The sequence below is a fragment of the Rhinolophus sinicus genome, linkage group LG04, assembly GCF_036562045.2.
Source record: "Rhinolophus sinicus isolate RSC01 linkage group LG04, ASM3656204v1, whole genome shotgun sequence".
In the NCBI taxonomy this organism is placed as follows: domain Eukaryota; kingdom Metazoa; phylum Chordata; class Mammalia; order Chiroptera; family Rhinolophidae; genus Rhinolophus; species Rhinolophus sinicus.
In genome coordinates this window covers 53,016,477-53,037,944 of record NC_133754.1, presented here as the reverse complement: position 1 = coordinate 53,037,944, position 21,468 = coordinate 53,016,477, and the positions used below count along the sequence as shown (strand labels likewise).

Here is a 21,468-nt window from a genome sequence, read left to right as displayed (position 1 = left end):
GACCTACTCTTGGGCTCTTATGCCAGTTACTCTTCTCTGCATGTTCTTGAATTTGTTAGTGTTTTCCTTAAAATGCACAGCTAGAATTCACTAAAGTACTCTACATGTGATCTGACCCGCAGAGAATACAAGGAGGCCATTAATTCCAGTTCTCTGTACATAGAGTTCCATCCCAATGTTCTCAGGCAGTGATCAAGCCAGACCCAGACTTTATTATAAGAGTCCAAATAGGACTTGACTATTAGTAGCATAACTATATTAAACCCTGCAAAGGCAAAGGCCATCACACCAGAGTTGGGAGGAAATGATCCGCGGAGGCAGGAAGGCACAGACCGGAGCAGGCGACCTCATCTTGGGAGGAAGGGAGGCCAGTGCTGGGTCTCTGATCCTATGGCGATCTCTCTGCCAGTTCCCCTGGATCAGACCAATGAAATGGGTACTGGCCAAGTGCGGATTCTTGGAATCACGGCCGCATCTGCCCAGGGCCCAGGTTCTTTTTCTCTATGGATGGTCAAGCTATTGTAGACAATGGCCACCAGAGGGCCCCAAGTCAGTCAGGGCCAGGGCAGATCTGGACTGAACAGTTGGCCTCTGCTTTCCACTCCAAATTTTGGCCCAGCCTTTCCATAAACCTCACAGTGAAGTGACCCTGCAATTTATGCAGTTGAATTTTTTGGACCTTACTCATTGTGCTATAGTTGGGACTCACTGTATTTCCAGTTGTACCCAGCAGTTAGGATGCCTGACTGAGACAAGTCTTGATGGTTCTTATATTTTTGGTTTACCTAGATACATTCTTCCTCCCAGGCTCTAGTGGGCAGTTTGTGCCTCCTTCCTCGATGCTGTGAAAATGCAATAAGACAGTATATATGCATATGTCTTATGAGTGTGTCCTAGTATGTATACATGTACTGTATGTATGTATATGCATGGTCTATACATACGTACATGCATTGATGTGTCCTACAGATGTTCAGGTGACATTGTCATTACTTGAGACGGTGGCTTTCTTGACCCCTGAGAGGTGAAAGTTTTTTCCTGGCTTTATATAATTATTGTGCCATCTTCCTACTGAAAGTCAATTTTCTGTTGAGACAAGGATAGATTAGAAAAGAGTATAATAAAACCTTTTTAAAAAATGTTTTATTTTAGGCTCCCCCTCTCTGCATTTTTCTTCCTTGTATAATTATTTTTATGTCTAACTTGTTCCCAATTTTTGCATCTATAGGGTGAACAGGGGGTCAGTGGACCTCCAGGAGTGCCAGGACAAGCTCAAGTTAAAGAAAAAGGAGACTTTGCCACCAGAGGAGAGAAGGTATGAAAGGGCTTTGTCCACTGAGTACTGCCTTTCTAATTTTAAACAAATTCCCAAGTATAAAGAGAAACCCGGTCAAAATTCAGTTTGTCCAGCGACATTTACCCTTGACCTGGAAAATAGATTTATAGACTATCCATCATAGACAATATGAGCATCTGAGACCAGAGGCTGCTGGTACTGGTTCGGAGCAAGACTGAGTTGAGGCTGATTCACCTAAGTTCTTATGCACCCAAGGTGAGGACGGGCTGAGTCAGCAGGAGAGAGACAAGCTGAAGGTAGAAGGAGGTTACAGTTGCCATGGGTCCAGCATAATTAACTGCCTTTCTTAAATCCACAATCTAGTCAATGCGAGGATGTGAAGGCTGGAAACCAGTGTGAATTTCTTTGTTAATATATCAGGAAAAGGTTCCTTTTTCCCTTTTACATGTTCAATGTAACATATAAAAAATATTGATGTAGTTGTTAGATAGTACTGATATCTCTTTCTCTCTTTAAAATTGTTTTAGGGTCAAAAAGGTGAACCTGGATTTCAGGTCAGTACTAAATTCTTGTCTGTCATTACTATTTTGTCTGAAAGACCATAACGTATTGGATTTAAGTTACAAGCTTATTTCACCTTGAATGTAATATTGACTTAATTTAATATTGTACTTAAATATAAGAATGACTCTAACTCTTTCTCTTTTTGTTTTTTCAAGGGAATGCCAGGGATTGGAGAGAAAGGTGAACCTGGAAAACCAGGGCCCCGAGTAAGTGCTTTTAAAAGTTCTTTTATTCCTTATTGTAAAATCATTTTCCTTTCATTCCTAGAATCACAGGGTTAGGGATACAGAGGAATGGAAGAGACTGGTAGGGTTATCTGGTTTCTCCCTTTCCTCTCCTAAAGGGCTTTTCTGAAGCCTGTGAGAGCAGGAATGAGGAGAGCTGTCACCATTTGAAAAACCTCCCTTTGTTATTCACATGATGCACCTCAAGACAGGCCTGGGGTTGGGGGCTGGGGGGCGAGTGTCTTTGAAGACCTGCCCACCTGCTGGCTTCCCACTAACTGCCACCTGTCCACTTGCTCAGAGCCCTCCGTGCCCTTTGCCATTGTCTTTCCCAGGCCAGCTCGGAGCTCTGCCCAGATCCCAGGCTGCACAGCCTCGAGCTGAGACGCTCAGATGCTTCTCACCCCCTGAATCTTGGTGACAGGATACCCACCCAGCTTCCACTAGTCTGAACATTTCTGTTTTCTAACCTGATGTGATGCACAGAAACTTCCGTTCAAATAAATCTGCATGTCAGCTACCAAATACTCACTTGCCTGTAGGGAACATTCTCTGGTGTTAGCTACGCTGCCAAATGTAATGGATATCTTAGACGATTTGGAGCCAATTTGCCTCCATTTTTTAAAAATTGAAGAGGCCTCTTCTTTTGTAACTTTTTCATAGTTATTCAATGTATACTCTATTCCTCGTTATTGTAGTATCATCAACTTACACGAGATGTCCTATGAGAGATGATATATTAACTCGTATTTGAATCAGAGCCTTGGTGTTATAGCATATTTACTATTATTATTTATGAAATACTAATCTTTAAATCTTTATTGTACAGGGAAAACCTGGAAAAGATGGTGAAAAAGGAGAAAAAGGGAGTCCAGTAAGTATTTCTCTGTAATTTTAAAAAGCTGTTTGTTGCCTTCATTAGCTTACAATTGTTGTTGTCTCCTCGTTTCATTTTAGGGGTTTCCCGGTGAAAAAGGGTACCCAGGATCCCCGGGCCGAGAGGGTTTTAAGGTAAATGGTGGCACTATTTTGAGTTTTTCACCTTCATTTTGTAGTTCACTTAGAAATTTTCTCTAAAATAAAGGGCTATGGACTCATAAGGAATTAAAATTCTTTATGTTCCGTATGAGTAAAAACACAACTTAGCTTAGTGGTTTTTGTGTGTATGAATTTTAAAAATAAGAAATGTTTTATTCGTTCAAGTTTTCATGTCTTTTTCTGTACTAGATTAATTTTTCCTGATTATAAAACAACAGAAAATGCAGAAAGATATCATGAAGGAAGAAAGCTTATCTAATTTTTCAATTACCCACTCAGAAATGATGAGAATTAACAATTGTACTATGAGCACACGTGTACATACGCCTTTAAAAATATGGTACTGCATGATACATTCTGCTTTTTTACTTAATGATATAGTGTGGATATATTTCAATGTCCATAAATGTAGTTATATATTAGTACTTTTAATCCCCATGCTGTTCATTGACTGGTATTTAGGCCACTTCCACATTTTTATGATTACAAATATTTTTGTTCACTTCTCTGATCGCTTCCTGGTCATAAATTCCTAAAAGTATAATTTTGGTAATATGGTAATAACTATGTATAGTGTCAGATGGGTACTAGATTACTCAGGGAATCACTTCTTAAATTATATAAATGTCTAACCACTATGCTGTACACCTGAAATTAATATAAAATAATATTAAATGTCAACTGTAATTGAAAAATTTTTAAAAAGGGGAAAAAGGTAAAGGGGAATAAGAGGTTCAGATTTCCAGGTATAAAACGAGTAAGTCACGAGGATGTAGTGTACAGCTTAGGGAATATAGTCAATAAAATTGCGATAGCACGGTATGGTGTCAGATGGTGGCTAGTCTTATCATGGTGATCACTTCTTTAGGTATATAAATGTTTAATAGCTATGGTGTACCCCTGAAAATCTTTTAAAAGCAGTATAATTTTGGGGTCAACTTTTAGACTTTTTGGGGGAAGCTTTTGCTATATGCCCCAAATTACTCACAGAAAAGCACTTCTGTCATCTTGGGTTCCTTTTATTTGGCAACTGCTTGTTATCAAACCTTAAAAATTATTTGTCAATCTGATAAGCAGACAAAAATCTCATTGTTGGTTTCTTTTAATCATGAGACGAGGTAATGTAAATTTCTACTAAAATAAGAAATACAGTTGACCCCTGAACAACAGAGGTTGGAAATGTGCAGGTCACAAACGTGGATTTTTTTCAATAAATATGTACAGACTGTACATATGATACTCTTAATAACATTTTTCTCTAACTTACTTTATTGTAAGAATATAGTATAGACTACATATAACAGATATGCATATGACATATATGTCATATACACATACGTGTATATTAATTTAATCCATACATATGTGTATATGACATATACACAATATATACCGTATTTTCCCGAAAATAAGACCTAGCCGGACAATCAGCTGTAATGTGTCTTTTGGAGCAAAAATTAATATAAGACCCAGTCTTATATCATATGATATATCATATCGTATCATATCATATCATATTGTATAAGACCCGGTCTTATACTATAGTAAAATAAGACCGGATCTTATATTAATTTTTGCTCCAAAGACACATTAGAGCTGATTGTCCGGCTAGATCTTATTTTGGGGGAAATACGGTATAACATACAAAATAGGTGTTAATCAACTGTTTATATTATTGGTAAGGCATCTGATCATAAGTAGTTAAGTTTTTGGGGATTCAAAATTGTACATGGATTTTTTATTGTGCTGGGGGTTGGTACCCCTAACTTCTGCATTGTTCAAGGGTCAACTATAATTTTGAAATATTTGTTCCTGACAGTGAGTGAAATACTAAGGAGAGGGCCTCAAGGTTTGTTTATCAAATCCAGAGACAAAGGGAGAAATCTCTTCTCATATTTAAGTAAGAAAAACTAAAACGTCCAATTCTTGTTTCATACCTAAGTTTAATGCATTAATTTAGAAAGAAAAAATGTGCATTTGTGGAAAAATGTGCATATCTTAGGACTTTTGAAAGTATTATTATGATGATTATATAAGAACTTTAGATATAAAAGGATTAATTTCTTTGGATTTTTCATCCAATATGGATTAAATTAAGCCTCAAAATGATCAGAATTTATCCACCCAATGTTTTTGAGTAATGCTGGATTTTAAGGGAAAGGTAAAAAAAGTAAATATCTTTTTATTATGACTTTCAAGGCAGATATAAGCAATCTTACCCCTAAAAACCTCAACAAAAATTTCTTTAAGAAAATGTATGTAGAAATCATAAGCTTTCGTATCATTTTATTTCATTTATGAAAACTACTGTGTACTAGTTCAACTTACAAATGATTCTATTAAAGTTCTCTGAGGCAGCAGGCAATCAACAGAATAAAAATTGTGAACTCGTTTGTGATGTGAGTAGTTAGCCTCCCATTTATATTTTGTAGGAATCTTTGTTTCCATATGTCACACTTACGTAAAGCAAAATGAAATATATTTACTTTTGTTATAATAGTTACAGAACACTTTAAGCTAATCCCAACGAGAGATACTAAGAGAGGAAAATAATTTTAGTGTACGGTGGGTACAATCTCTATTGTTCCAGAAAAAAATAAAGTTGAACTCTGTTTTCTGAAAGACATTCTTTATAGTTAAAGCATACAACATAGTTAAAAAATGCTGACGTTATTTATTTTTCTTTTGTAGGGAGACAAAGGTGAAAGGGGTCCCCAAGGCCCACCTGGAATTGTGAGTAAGAGTAATGTTTGCTGGTCTGTGAGAGTGTTTGACATACGAAAAGAAAGGAGATGGTGCCAGAAAGTTACATATGCTCCACCCCTCCCTAGCATCATATTTTTATGTAAAGGGGCTGCATATAATTTGAAATAATAATTTTATAATTTGTATGTTGTGGAGTTTGGTACTTACTTTTTATTATATTTTGATAATTTCTGCATATCCTTGACCACTAAAATGAAAAGATTCACATGTGGATGAGAATATTAGCAACACCTTCTGATATGTTTTTATTTTGAATGGCCCATTAAGGAACATGTTAATAATAGAACAGATCATCCATAATTTGAATATTCTCATAAACAATTTTTAGTTTTGCAAATAACATTTTGCTCCTTGTCCATATTCATATTTTTACATACTTGCAATTGATGTAACATTTTCTTTTTTACAAAAAGAGCATTCTTCATGTTTTTTAGTTATCTTTGAATAATCATTTTCAGTACCCCGTCAGAGTGTTGTGCTATAATTTTTTTAACCATTCTGCCCCAAATCTTTTTTGAAACAATGAAAATGTTAACATTTGCTGTGTGCTGCTGTTTTGCACTGTGGTGATCAATGGTTGCATATGCCATTGTGTATGTGTGTGCAGGGGGGTAGGTTGAATAATTCTTCCTTAGGCTACATTTCCAGGAATAGGATTATTGGATCAAATTACTAAACTTTCTTAATGCTTTTAATGCTTCCATATATACCTATGATTCCATTTTCCAAATTTGTCATCCAGCAGCTGCATTCGAGTAACCTGTTTTTATTTTAACCTCATCAGCTGATTTTAATAATATCCAGTAATTTAATTACAACAAAGGAATTATATTTTTAAGGGTAATATGCAATATTTGATTTGGTCATTTTGACTTTGTCATTTTCCTTGAATTTCAGTAATTTAGAATTGGGTTAGTTCACTCCTTTTTTTAAATAAGGCAGTGTTGTTGTTGTTGTTGTTGTTGTTTAAATCTTTTTTATTGGGGAATATTGGGGAACAGTGTGTTTCTCCAGGGCCCATCAGCTCCAAGTCAAGTCATTGTCCTTCAATGTAGTTGTGGAGGGCACAGCTCACTGGCCCATGTGGGAATTGAACCGGCAACCCTGTTGTTCAGAGCTCGCGCTCTAACCAACTGAGCCATCCAGCCGCCCCAGTTCACTCCTTCTTAATGAGGCCAACTGTGCATTCTTTTTGGCCATTATCCCCAGGGCCTTAAGGAAGTTCCAACTTTGTACCATTGGAAAAAAAAAGAGAAAGCAGAAAACCTCTGCCAGAAAAAAAAATGTGACTGTTTCGTTACATATTGCTTGAGGAAATTTAAGAGTGGTCTCTGATACTACTGTTTATAGTAGAATATTCACCTTATGGCTTATATGGATGTTTAGAAATTCCAAACCTAAACCTCAGAATTAATATTTTTCTAGCTTTACCTCATAAAGCGCCTGCCAGGCAAATTATTACAAAATGAAGCAGAGCTGCCTGGCAAAGTTCTCTTCAAGGGGGTATTATATAATATTCATTTTATATGGTTTTACCCCCCCTCCCCTCTTCCATTCTTCCTCCTCCTTCATCACTACTTCTTTACTTTCGCATGTCTTGAAATAATGAACAATGTGTTAGTTTTTTCACCCACACTGTTGTAATATACAGTACCAACCACTCCCATGTCATGCGATAATCTCGTGTTCTATCATTCAGGTGATTGGCACAGGACCCTTGGGAGAAAAAGGCGAGCGGGGGCACCCAGGGTCTCCAGGGTTGAGAGGAGAGCCAGGCCCCAAAGGTAAGTTCCTTTCCTTTTTCTTTCCCTCCCTCCTCCATCTTCCCTCCTCCTTCTGTCTTTCTCTTATCCTTTCTTTCTCTGGCTTCCATTTTTGACCTGTATTCATTCGCATTTTGAAAACATTTGCAGGGCCTCGTGGTGACAGAATCTCATTCGAGCTTGTGTTTCATTGTTGCATTGGCTATCCAGGGGCCCTTCCTGTGGTGTCTCTGTAGCTTTGCGGGCACTGCATTTCCACAAGTTCAATATCCCTTGTTCCCCTTGACCATGAGCACAGAAATGTAAACCGTAAATCACAGGTGAACCGGTCTCAGTTTGTCCAACCCTCTTTCTCTCTCTAGGTTTCCCAGGGCCACCGGGCCTGCAAGGTCCTCCAGGTGAGCATGCTTAACTGATTTTTAAAGAATATTTGTAAAACTTCTCTGTGATTTGTATTCTGAACACATTCATTGTGTGCATTAGATATTTGTATAAAATGGCTAACATTTTTGTTGCATATTTTTCTAGTTATGAAATCAAGAGATGTTCATAGGAAAGTGTTTATTTTGTAAGGTGCCTGTTAGCATGTAGTCATGAACTTGAATTTAAAGGGTGGGACTTCTTATGTCACTCATCAAGTCACATTTATTTACTCTCCCTGGCTCTGATCCTTTCCTTAAAGTTAATGTGTAGGAAGCATTTGAATGTCAGCATTTGCATGGTAAGAAGCCTGTAATTTGTTTTCACTTGTCTAAGCAGTTCCTCTTTCAGTGATGGTTACTACTCACTTTGCCTTGAACAGAGTTAAGAAAATTAGTTTGTGCTGTTGATATTAAGCTTGTATTGTAATTATATACGTGGCATTTTGTTCTGGTTTTAGGCATCCCGATACCCGGGCAGGTTGGTGCTCCTGGTTACCCTGGTGAAAGAGGAGAAAAAGGTGACCAAGGATTTCCAGGGCTGTCTTTGCCAGGACCAAGTGGAAGAGATGGATTCCAGGGCCCTCCTGGGCCCCCCGGGCCCCCTGGGCAGCCAGGCCACACAAGTAGGTTCCCTCTAGGATCATTTCAAGGGGTTATCCGTGGAGAGCAGGATGCCAGGGCAGAGCTAAACCTGGTTGCTGACGGAGCTCCAGAGTTCACGTGCAGTACAAAAGGCTGGTGTGTCCAGTGATTTATGAATTAGTTACATCCCACCTAGGTATTTTTGCAAAATTAATCATGCTACAGAAAGGAATTTTATAGTAAAAATACAATCATGAAACTAGTTTAAAGAAATAAGGAGCATGTTAACCATTTCTGAGTCTCCTGGCATCTAAAACTAAAAACCAAACCAGTTGAGTTGTACAGTTCTTACTGAAAATAGAATGCATTCAAGTTTGTCTAGAGACACACACTAATACTGACACACACACACACACACACACACACACACACACGAAGAAGGGATTTCATGGGTACAGACTGCACAGTCTATGTGGTAACATAATGGAGAACTTCAAATTTGAAAGGTACATTGCATGGATTTTTTCCCATGACAGCCCTTCATCAAAGCTTAGCGCAGAACATCAAACTCTTGATTCTGTGAAGGGGATCCTATGATCCCAAAGTAATACCAATGCAAAATGTAAGAAAATTTCAGAGGATTTAAGTTAATAGTACCAATAGAAATAAGTTCAGATTTCCAAAGCAAGTTCTGCTAATTTTCTGGAGAGTTGATGGAAGATGGATTCATACGCCTTAAGTACCAGGTGGTTTATTTGCTAGAATTCAAACACGTCATCATGAAAGGGAGTTCTCATAAGGAGGCTAGGTATGGACTCACCTGCTGGAAGAGTTGATTCCAGATTTGAACAAATCAGCATGAATTTTCTTTGATATGTGTTAATGGGTGGGGAAGAAGCATGAACTACCTGTGACATTATAAGGATTTCCTCTCCTTCTCTCTTGGTTTTGTGAAATATGGAGAATGAAGATGAAATATTGAAGTCCTAGAGGCACTCAATCCAAAGATACTTTTTCTCTGTGTGTCTGAGAGAAGGTTTTAAGTATCGAAAGGGTCTTTGGGTCACTTAGTCGTTCAACAACCATTGGAGTGCCTACGATAGACTAGGCACTGTCCCTGGAGCAGTGACAAAATCCACAAAACAATCCTGCCCTCCTGGGAATGTGCATTCTGTGGGGAAATGTAAACCAAATGAATAAGTAAATCGTATTTGTATAAAAGATGTCAAATGCAGGATAAAAATAAGCAGGGAAGGGCAATATGGAATTCTAGGGGTGGGGCCGGGTGGGTCATAAGGTTGTAATTTTAAATAGTGATTGGCAAAGCCATGAAGGGGGTGGGGGAGCTGTTGGGAAATCTCGGAAGACATTTATTTTGTGGGCATTTTTAATTGTGCCAGTATTGAAATATGAACAAATTTCATATAAAGATATAAATTTCCCACTACTGTTAATTGAGTAGGATGTGTTGGCTGGACACATTATAATATCTGCCATCCCAGTTTTCCAGTGGGCCTTTTTAGTCTATGTAAATTAAGTGATTCATAACCACAGAGCATTAAGAGGTAATTTATAAATGAGATTTTTATTCAGATTTACATTGTATGTTAAAGAGGCTGCATCTTAAAATTAATTGCCTCTTAGGACTTATCAGTAGCCCATGAACCACGCAATATAGAGATTTCTACATCCTGATTCTGCTCCTGTGGTTTCCCCATGTGGTGGCAGCCAGCCTAAGCCACCGGTGACTGCAGATGCCCCACCTGTGAGCAGGCAGTGTAAATGTCAAATCTGAACTTGCATTTTAGAACTCCCCAGAAATCATCATTGTATTCTTGCTTTAGACATAAAATTGTTTTAAATTGGTTTTGATGAGGACATAAAGTTGCTTTTTCTACTAGGGATATGAAGGGATTCTGGTTGAGATGAAGCCAGCAGGAGGTATGCTCTGGAAAAGAGAAATAATTTTGTGTCTGTCAATATTCGTGAGGCTACGCTTCCAGAATCAGGGAGTTCATATACCCTCAGCGTGCAGGGCTGGGGATGCCAGTTCTCTACAGTGAAGAAATTTAGGGGCTACTCTTTGAAGCGTAAAAATGGACTCTACTTTGTTTAAGACAGATGGGGTGGGGGCATGCAGGGGTGGGGGCTATCAATGAACCAGCCAGGAAGGAGGCAGCAGGAGCCAATGGACCCTGCTACAGAGTTATTACCCCCTCAGGCCTTCTTACTGCCTGTGTTTTACTGAGAGAAGCTCCTGGGAAAACAGAAGCAACCAGCAAGAATGCTTTCTTCCTGGACTTCCATTTACACATTTAAACTAACTTTTGCCTCTGAGCTCTAAACAAAGTCATAAGATAGGGAGATTCGTTTTGGGGGCCTTGTGTTTGGGAGAGCAAACCCATTTGATACCTTGTGAAAAAGAGATACAGCTGGGGTGGGACAGCGGGAAAGGCTGATCCTGGCTAATGCATCCAAGCCAGAGGGAGGGCCCCAGAGCAGAAAGCAGGGACTCGGGGTGTTCAGGTGACTCCCAGACTTCTCTCCTTGTCCCCTCTCTATCCTGATGAGAAGACAGTGTGGAGGGGAGGACAGGGGAGGGGAAGAAGGCAGGAACTCTCGCTCACAAATGTTTGCACTGCAGTCATGACAGGACTGCTCTGGCAGAAGCTGTGGGTTAAATTATTGTCGTCATTTTTCTTCAGAGAATTGAAGGAAATTTAAATTTTGATGTGTGCATCTGAACTATAAAACTACTTTTTTTTTTTTTTTTACTAGAACCCATAACAGATGGTGTTTGCATTACTGCAATTCATTTTCATGCTTCTTCACATAAACAGTGCTCAGAATGGAATAGGGACAATGAATTAGAGGCATTTCCCCATGGACAGTGTGCAGCTCTAAAATAATGATTACTTTGCTATGAATTTGCTTAGGAAAAATAAGAAATAAAGTGGTTCAAGTCTCGGCTTTGACGTCACAGATATGTATCATGGTGGACAAACCACTTAACATTCTTAAGCCTCAGTTTCTTAATCTGTACAATAAGTATGATGGTATGTACTTTGCAAGATAAAAATGAAAAAAGGTACAGGGCAGGGTTAACGAACTGAAATATGTTTTAGAATTATAAAAATGGAAATGTCAGAAGTGATGGCTTGTGATGGTGAATGAATGCTATGTGTGCTAATCACATTTTTCAGGTTAATATACTAGGCTTGTTTGTAAGCAAACTAAAGCTGGATTTCTAATATCCAATAACCTAAAAATAGTGGGTTTTATAGTAGAGATTGAATTAGGTACAAATACCTAGCTTCAGTTGGTGGGAATGATCCTATAACTTTAAAAATCCATTTCAGATGGAATTGTGGAATGCCAGCCCGGACCAGTTGGTGATCGGGGTCCTCCTGGAGTTCCAGGGCAGCCAGGATTTGCAGGCGAAGTTGGAGAGAAAGGTAAGAGATGAATTATTTGAAAATGATGATTGTGCTTGGACATATATTACATACCTATGTACTTATTGGCTTTGGGGGGCATGGGTGCATTCTCCCTTCATTTGGAACTCCCCTCATAGTCCCTTTTAGGATGGACTTTGTCTCCTTACAGCTCTGTTGCGATTTTCCTGTTGTTGGGATTTTGAGAGACAGCTATCACCTGGGAGACAATGGGAAGACGTGGCCCACGTCAGTTACTTCCTTTTACCCTCTCCATGGCCAGCAGCTTAAACTCTCTGATGCCTTAATGTGATATTTCAGTTCAAAGTTTGAGAGTTCCCTTCTCAAAGAACGCACGTCTTTTCTTCAAGGCAAATCACAAGTGCGTACATGGAATGCTCACCACCTTCCAAGCTCTGTACACGTAATCAGTACGAGCAAATCTGCTTCTGCCGGGGGATCAACCAACTCCACCCTGGGCTCAATTTTATCTTTAATTTTGTTCAAGTGTTTGCTGTAACACCAACACAGAACACATCATAATCCCTTTGCAATCTTGAAAACAAACGTGGATAATCACTACACCAACAGTCCTATCTTAGAGTATAATAAACAAGGGATATTCCAATATTTATATGTCTCTGAGGACCCAGAGAATAGAACAAATAGGGGGCTGCCCCCAAAATCTACCCCGTTGTGTACCATTTCTGGCTTTGGATTGCAAAGAAGTTTTTGTTCTTCAAAAGTGTAAAACACAGACTTCATGGAAAACAGTTTCGGCTAACATCTTAGAATTTTGACAGCCACGTCAGTTACAGAACCTTAGAGGGAAGTGATCTTAGAAGTCATTGGCAGGGGAGGGGCAGAGGGTGCCACCAATTAGAGTATCATTTGGTTTTCAATGCATCTCTCTATTTACCATGTATTTAGTACTTTCTGAGATGGGCTGTTGCATTTTATGATAGAGTCAATGGTCGGGAGGTTCTTTGTACTGAAATCTTGTTCATCCATTCCTCAAATCTAAGAGAAGCCCTTTTCTTCCCGTGTCTTCATACTCCTGCTAGACAGCTGTCAGCCTGCCCAGATGGCAGAGTCAGTGCCTCACCCTGCCCCCTTCTAGACTCACGAGCAGAGACACCCATGGAGTCCCAAGGTGCCCAGGACGTAGCTGGGTTGTTAGCAGACTTGTGCATGTCTGTACGCATTCCACTGATGGGCTCCTGTTCTGCCCCTGGGAAGAACACAAAACAAAGCAGTGTACGTCTCCCAGAGTTCAGAGACACTGGGCTGCCTATATCGGTCCTTTTTCAGTTTCTGACAATGGGGTCTGCTGGAGGGGAGTGTGCAGTAGCAGTATGGGGGGGGGGTCTGGGGAGCACCCGTCAGGGCAAGGGGACGAGTGAAGCGGACCCGCCTCTAGGACTTCTGAGCATGGGCTTCTCCACGTGCACTCTGCTCTATGTTAAACCTGATCTGTGCCTCGAAACCAGACATTTTAAGGTTTAGGAAACGGTTATATCTAAGACACCCTAAGGCCTTTAGCTTAGTTTGAAAGTCAAGATATAAGATGTTAGAATTTACAAAGAAAGGTATTTCCTCCCTTTGTGTGTGTGTGTGTGTGTGTGTGTGTGTGTGTGTGCTGCAATCTCTACTGTTCCATCTCAGTGTCAGGTCAGTCATTTGTTCTTGCTTTCGTGGCTTCTTATTCCCAGTGATCACCGGTCAGGCCATCACATGGGTTTAAGTCCAAGAGTGATATGTACAGTTTGCTAACAAATACTGAAAAATAATGGGAAGTTTTAAAGTTAGACACAAAATTATATCAGTCAAAACTTTTCAGGCTAATGGGCAAAACTGAGTTCTGAATCACTTTGTAGTGATTTGTTAGACATGCACCAGTGGTTACCTGTGAAGTGTACCCAATGATAGACAAACACAGTGGATTAGCAGTTAGAGTGTTGGGAGCAGGGACTAGACAACTGAGAAAACACACATTTCCATATGTCACTATTGAAATGACAGTCTTCTGTGCCCTTTTCTATTCTGTCACTATGCTGCAGAGACTTCTGCGCGCGTGTTATATATAAGTACCCCCCGTGTTTCCTTTTTTAGGTCAAAAAGGAGAGGGTTGCCTCGTCTGTGACTTAACAGGACTTCGTGGACCCCCTGGGCCACAGGGACCCCCAGGAGAAATAGGTAAGACCCCAAATGTGAAAGGAACCATGTCAGAATTGGCTTCAATGGGTTGGAAGCTTCACAGTGAAACCTGTCTTACTCCATAAGAGACCTAAGTTTTTACATTCAAAACTAAGCATAATAATGAGAGTATTAAGCCATACTTCCAGGATTTGTCCACTTTGTTGAAAATTATCAAGATAGCCTATACATTCCGTGTTGTAAAATGTCCTAATAAAAGGATATGCACCACACGGTTCACTCAGCTTGGCAAATTTCGTTATCTCAAAAGAAGTTAACTGAATGTTTTTGCTTGAAGTGGTCCCTCGGGGTGGGGTGGGGGAACTTGTAGCCATTCTGCCTCAGAGTTACTTATATGCACTTGGGGTCACTTTTTCTCTTTCTGAGCTCATCTTGAGCGTTTTCATTATTATTTTCTTGAGATTCTCAAACATCATCCACTTCATATAAAGACCTTTGCCCTTTTGAATCTTGAAACAATTAAAAGGCTTTTGAGTTACTAGAAAGTGTCTCATCAATGACGTACTGTAATTTTTCCTCTGTCTCTTATGAAAGGTTTCCCGGGACAGCCAGGGGCTAAGGGCGACAGAGGTTTCCCTGGCAGGGATGGTCTTGAAGGGTTGCCGGTAAGTAAGCCTGTGTGAGTTCATGTCCATATTAGAAGTTGCCACCAAGCAAACAAAAAAGTATGTATGTTTGCATTTGCAGATATACCTTTTGCCTTATTTAGGAGCTGGTAAAGTGATGTCTTTGTCCAGCAGTCTGGACTTACTCCCTGTGTCCCTCCTCACTCCTCCACCTGAGCATGAACAGGACTTTTGGCTCCAGAACCCGCACCTCAGCTGCCTTTCTTCTCCCCTGGTCAGAATTCCAGGTGCAGCCGAACACTGGGTGTCACTTTCCCTCAGTGTCTCTGGGAATTCTTGAAACAAATGGTGCCATCACATGGGTCAGGAGTCACCTCTTAGCAGCTACACTGTTGAGTTGAATTGTCCTTCTGCACAAGCATTGCTTATCATACCAGATAATTAAAAACCTTGTTATGTGAGTGAATAAGTTCAGCACCAATAGCATCTGTGAAGAGATGGAGGAAAACTGACCTGTTTCCTTCTAGGAATTTGAGATATTTTTTTATTCTTCTTACAGCTATGTAGTTTGAAAATTCCTGTCACCAACATTTATTGTCAAGATGCTTTTTCAAATCTGTAAATGAAATATCTCAATCACGTGGACATGAAAACTTTCACTTAATCAAAATATCAGCTTCTTAGCTTTTCTACTTTGCTTTAAAGAAGCCATTGAACAGAAAATAGTAATACTCTTAAATATTGAAGGACGTTATTTTATTGCATATAATCATCTATTTGTAAATCTTTTAAACTAAGGTATCGTTCTCATATTTTCTTGGTTCTTCTAAGTTCTATAAGGATTAACCACTTTCAAAAATTCCTTTCATTTCCTTTTTCTCTTCTTTCTTTTTCCTTTCTTATTTCTTTTGTCATAAATTGAACATAAAATCTTTAGCATTATTCTTTTTTGTTGTAGCTCTTTAACATGTGTAATTTAAAAAAATATTACTGGCCGCTTCTATAAAGGCAGGTTGGGGCAACAGTGAAATGGGAATGAAACTGGAATTCAGCAATAGTTTTCTCCTTTTGAAGTTAGATTTTGAGATTCTGCTTTCCAGAACTTCCCTGGGGCCTAGGGAGCTAAGTAAGAAGTCACAGATGTTTAAAATATTTCTAAATACATTAGAAGTTCACATAGCTGGGAAGCCCTGACTGTGGTGGGGATCAAAGGCAGAAGAACTTTGAAGGGGGCAGAAAAGGAGGCTTTTGACCTCTGGACATAGTCTTTATCTCCTTGGCCCCTCTGGAATCCTTCCTGCCTCCACTCAGCCTGAAACCTAGTCCAGATACCCATCCCTCCAGCCCCAAGTCTAATAAAAATGGGTGAAGAGGAAGGATATGAGAGAGGATTGTGAGCAGTCACGATAAGGAAGCAAATAAAGAAAACATACACAAAGATTCTAATGCCTTCTCCGTTAGGAGCTCCTTTCTGTAGATGGAAAAAGTTACTAAAAATTGTTTTAGGTGTAAATCATTTAATTGAGCAGATAGTAAGTTTCTTTTTATTTGAAGCCGTATCATAGCTCCATGGTTTAACTAGCTCAAAAATGTGGTTCTCTTATTTCAAATTCGGTTGGAGGCTAAAAGAGGCATCCAGGGACCAGTGGGACATACTGGAAAGTAGATGACAATGAAAAAGTGATGATGTGCTCTGAGTCTTCATTTCAGTGGATAGCACTTCTATGGGATATTCTTTTGAAAGCCCGGTGTTTGATCTGGGGAAAGAAGGACAGATCACAAGAGGCTGGCTCCTGACGGTCTGAGACGTTGAAGCCCACGCTGCCCCCAGCAGGCTCCGTGGTCTTTGGCAGTGAATAATTGAAACGAGCTCCTCCCTGCTTTTCCCACAGTGGCGCCACTTTTTAGAAGCAGGCCTTGTAGTTTTCAGATCTTCTCCGATTTATGTAGCCAAGGCTAAATTTTCAAGGCAGTATTTGATTCCTTCACCCTTATCTTAAGGGATGTGGATCAAAAGACCTTTGAATCGCTGAGGATTAAGAATTGCTGTGGCACAGTAACCCTGTGAAATGGCCTAGGGTCATAAATGTCCCTTTTCAAGAAAGTCTTGATTTCTCCCTTGAATGGTTAACCTGACAAGGTCATCATTATTAAAATTTTAAAAATTACATTTTCTCACCCTGTGCACATAGTATTGGAAAATTTTGTATTTGCAGGCTGTGAATAATCACCATGAAATAATGTAATGATGCTTCCAGGTTGAGAAATCTACATGTTGGTTGTAATTTCTTACACTGGTATTTATTTTTCATTGGTGAATATTGCCAGTGCAACATATACTTGCACCAGTATCTCCCTAGTTGCAGACATGAAAGACACAAAGAGAAAGCCTGGTCCGGTTCTCCAAGCCCTGAAAGAATAAAGACAGAAGTGCAAGCAAAAATTCCTAGTAAATAAAGCAATTTTTACATGGAGGACCATGTAACACACCATGGAAGTACTAGAGAAAGCAGCCTGTGCCTATCAGGAAAGACTTCACAAGAAGAGCCTAATTTTAGCTGAGATTTGAGGATGCATAGGAGCTAATATGAACTCAAGAGAAAAAGCTACAAAATACCACAATACCTTTCAACTAAATAATGAATTTTCCTTGATCCTCTGCTAAACTTTCTGGCAGGTGGCTGGTAGAGATAACGTGTGCCATGCTTGGGACAAGAACAAATAGACTGGGCATCTTCTACCTTTCCCGAGTAGATCTGAGTGAAGTGTCCTTTGTTACAAGGGGCACTTCTGGCTCAGGGCCAGCTCCGACCAGCTGTATCTGTCCAGGAGAACTCTCTGCCACTATAGAAATGTTCTACATCTGTGCTGTACAGTTTGGTAGCCACTGGCCAGTGGTGCCTCCTGAGTCCTTGAAGTGTGGCTAGTGTGACTAAGGAGCTGAAGTTTTAATGTTATTTAGTTAAACATGTAAAATAATATGGGGCAGTGCAGACTTGTTGCCAACTCTTCAGGCTTCTGGAAGTGTGCTCGATGGTGTTGGTTGTGCATCTAAGAAAGTGTAACTGCACCATGTTTGGTATAGGAAGAACAGCCACTCCCATTCCTCAGCTGGCATTGTTTCAGCTCTTAGGAAGCAATATGGGCAGGAAAGTAAGTTGGCCCCTTTTAGGTTAGTCGCAAATTGGCCATTTGTTGTGTGACTTTGAATAGGCCTCTGAACTTCTGTGAGCCTCGTCTCCACATTTGTGTAATAGGCAGCTTTTACAAGATAACACCTAACTCGTGTGGTGAGGGCATAAAGTGCGGGTTTGCCACCAGAAATAAGTACTTTCCTACCGTGTTTTCTTGGATGTATCACTGAACTTCCTTGAGTATTAGTTCTCTCATCTGCTGAGCAGTACTTCCAATATTTTCCCTGTAGAGTTGGGATAAGAATCAGAGATGATATACCAACAATTGGGACACATAGTAGGCACACAATAAATGGTAGCCATTTTTAAAATCTAAAGATTGTATGCATTTTGGTATTTCTATTGTCTCCCAACTCCTTCCTTTGAGAAGTATGTGTTACACATACACACAGAGGTATGTGTATGTGTGTGATTCACATATATCCAAGAACCATTTGAGAGGGAGTTTATGAAAAGAATTCAAATTAAATAAATTGTGCAAAAGTTTAACATCTGCCAAGTCAGCAGGGAGGCTGAAGAGATTTTTCAGGCCTAAGAGAACAAGTAATTGAGACAATTATTTGAAAACTTGGCTATTTTCCTTGTGAACCCCGACTCTCAGGGTGGCTGGAAGAGAAACCATGCATGGGTTTGGGCATTCCTTGCAGATTTAACTTTCCAGGAACTGAAAAATGTTCTAGTATTTGTCTCATGGGGAAGTCAATTCTATTTTGCTGACTATTCAAAATAACAATTTTAGAGCTAGCCCAGTGCTTACTTCCCAGAGTTTCCTGTGTCTCTGGTGTCCTGGAAATCCTTATCTCTTCCGGAATTTGGGGCGTGAGCATAAAAGGAAACCTGTGCAATTTTAATAATGACTAGACTTAGAGAAAACATGGCTCATCCCAGCCCTCATTGATGCTCCAACCACCACCTGCACCTAGAAGCCGTTTCTCTAGTTCCTGGGCCTGGGAAGTCATACATTTAGTGCCTTCCAACCATTGCTAAAATGTTCTGGTGAATGTTTAACAGTTGTAAAGGGCAAGAAAGTTACCTAGGGACCATTCTACGAGCTGGGTGCTCAGTGCCACACCATTATTCCCCGTGTCCTATTCCAGTCTCTGTTTGAAATACATAATCAGGATTTTTTAAAGTGTTTTTAAGGGAAACAAAGGAAGTGAGGTCAGATCAGGGCTTTGTTACAGAGCTGTTGGTTTGCTCCTAGAAAATTAAAGAGGCGATCGAAACACATTACCATTTTTCAAGAAGGTGTCTTCTTGATTTCATTGTTCAATATATAATGATTCATGCTGGTTTGTTCTATGGGTAGATGTCTTCAGTGGCATCCATAAAGTTTTGTTCTTGTAGGGACCTCAAGGTGTACCAGGGCTGATGGGCCAGCCAGGCGCCAAAGGAGAACCTGGTGAGATTTACTACGACATTCAACTCAAAGGTGACAAAGGAGACCCAGGTTTTCCAGGACAACCCGGTATGCCAGGCAGAGCAGGGTCTCCTGGAAGAGATGGCCATCCAGGTCTGCCCGGCCCCAAAGGCTCCCCGGTATGTTTATTTCTAGATTTTGAACATGAACTTTGCAAATGGTTATTCAAAGAATGAAGAAATGAACAATTTGTATCCTATCTATGCATTTTTCACTTGTATGATGATTGTCATGAATGTGAACTTGTTTCATGGTTCATGGGAAAACTTAAATCTAGAAACCTACATTGATGGTGTTGACTTGAATAATTAGATGATAATGGATCAGTGTCTTCTGATGTATTTGGGGGAACTGAAAAGACTTCCTTATGTCAGAAGGGAGGTAAAATTTAAAGTTAATGGCATTCAAGTCATCATCCTTTAAAAGAAGATTCCAGATATGAGTACTGTACTCTTTGTGAAGTGTCTCCTCATGTAGGATAAGGGGGGAGGATGATTGCTCAGCTTAGAGAAGAGAATGCTGGTTTCATTTATTAACTACAAGTTGACCTTTGTGGAAGGGTTGCAGTAAATAAATAGCATAAACCAGTTAAACTCTGGTACTTATTTACTACAGATTGTGGAAAAATGTGACATGGACAGGAGTGTTGGTATGTCTACTGATAACATTTCTTCTTCTCTCTTCGCTGCAGGGTTCAATAGGATTAAAAGGAGAACGCGGCCCCCCCGGAGGAGTTGGATTTCCTGGCAGTCGTGGTGACATCGGACCTCCTGGGCCTCCAGGGTTTGGCCCCATTGGTCCCGTTGGTGATAAAGGACAAGCAGGCTTTCCAGGAAACCCTGGACCCCCAGGGCAGCCAGGTGAGGCCTGAGGATCTCAGGTGCAGCACAAAGGTGCCCGGGAATCCTGGGTTCAGTGACGCGGGGACATGGGTTTAGTTTCATTCTTCTAGGCGTGACCTGGACAAGTCCTTTTTTGGCTTTTCTGTACCTCCATTTGCTTATATGTAAGATGGGCTAGGCAATGTGTAAGATCTGGCCAAAAAGAATGTGAATTTACAGATGATTTTCTTTATAAGTATATAGTATATACCAGCTAAAGTCAGCCTTTTATGTGGAAGTGATACCAACAGAAGCCCATTTTTTTCCTCTTCGTCTATTTTCTGTGTTTCCCCAGTGTGCAGTCCGTTTCAGTTTCTGGATATCCCAAGCAATATACTCTCCACCTCTCCACTGATATGCACTGCCTGTTTACTAATGCTACAGCCGTGTCAACTTCACTATTGCTATTTAATTCATGTTGGTTTCCGTCATTTGCCGATTGCTTTTTACGTGATTCTGTGTGCTAAGCACTGACTGCTAAGTGGTGACCAGAGAGTGATGAGCAACGAGACACAGCCCTACCCCCCTGGAGCTCATGTCCAGGGTTTGGCAGAGAACGTGGGCAAAGGACTTTGTGATGGTTTCTCCCAGACATTCTCTATTACATCCTTGTTACCAGGGACAAAAGTGCACAAGGGGAAGCCCCAGGCCTTGCACACAGTAGGCTCTCAACAATTTATTAGTTGAATATGATTCAGGATAGAAATGGAACACTCATATCATTCCCTAGAAAATCCTGGAATGAGAAGCGTAGAGGCCAAGAATGGCACGAGTATAGAGGAGGGAAGGAAGTGTGCTTTACTAAGACATGTTTCAAAAGTTATAAAAATGAATGGGAGGATTTTGGGTGATTAAAATTGTATGACTAGGAAATGTTGAAAAAACATGCTATGTAGCTGGATAATCAAAATATTCAACAAGAACTCGGTAGAACCAATTACACTACGGCCTTTTTGCTCACAAATTTGCCAGTTCTGTCACCAGCCCTATATCTAGCCCAAGTTTTATCAATTCCTGTCCGCATTGGGAACTGTTATTTTCTTGTTAAAACATAGTATAAAGTTCATAAGCACTCTGACACAGGAAATATTCACTAGTTT

General features: G+C 40.1%; 1 protein-coding gene across 1 annotated transcript in view; it reads left to right on the top strand.

Annotated features, from left to right (window-relative positions):
* COL4A1 (collagen type IV alpha 1 chain) overlaps positions 1-21,468 on the top strand; it is a 145,637-nt gene that overhangs the window by 95,441 nt on the left and 28,728 nt on the right. Inside the window, exons 13-26 of the mRNA XM_019731071.2 lie at positions 1,229-1,315; positions 1,825-1,851; positions 2,017-2,067; positions 2,915-2,959; positions 3,043-3,096; positions 5,815-5,856; positions 7,589-7,673; positions 8,015-8,050; positions 8,533-8,697; positions 12,016-12,111; positions 14,203-14,286; positions 14,842-14,912; positions 19,415-19,606; positions 20,179-20,347. Coding sequence (XP_019586630.1) covers positions 1,229-1,315; positions 1,825-1,851; positions 2,017-2,067; positions 2,915-2,959; positions 3,043-3,096; positions 5,815-5,856; positions 7,589-7,673; positions 8,015-8,050; positions 8,533-8,697; positions 12,016-12,111; positions 14,203-14,286; positions 14,842-14,912; positions 19,415-19,606; positions 20,179-20,347 — 1,204 coding nt within the window. The remainder of the gene's footprint in view (positions 1-1,228; positions 1,316-1,824; positions 1,852-2,016; positions 2,068-2,914; positions 2,960-3,042; positions 3,097-5,814; positions 5,857-7,588; positions 7,674-8,014; positions 8,051-8,532; positions 8,698-12,015; positions 12,112-14,202; positions 14,287-14,841; positions 14,913-19,414; positions 19,607-20,178; positions 20,348-21,468) is intronic.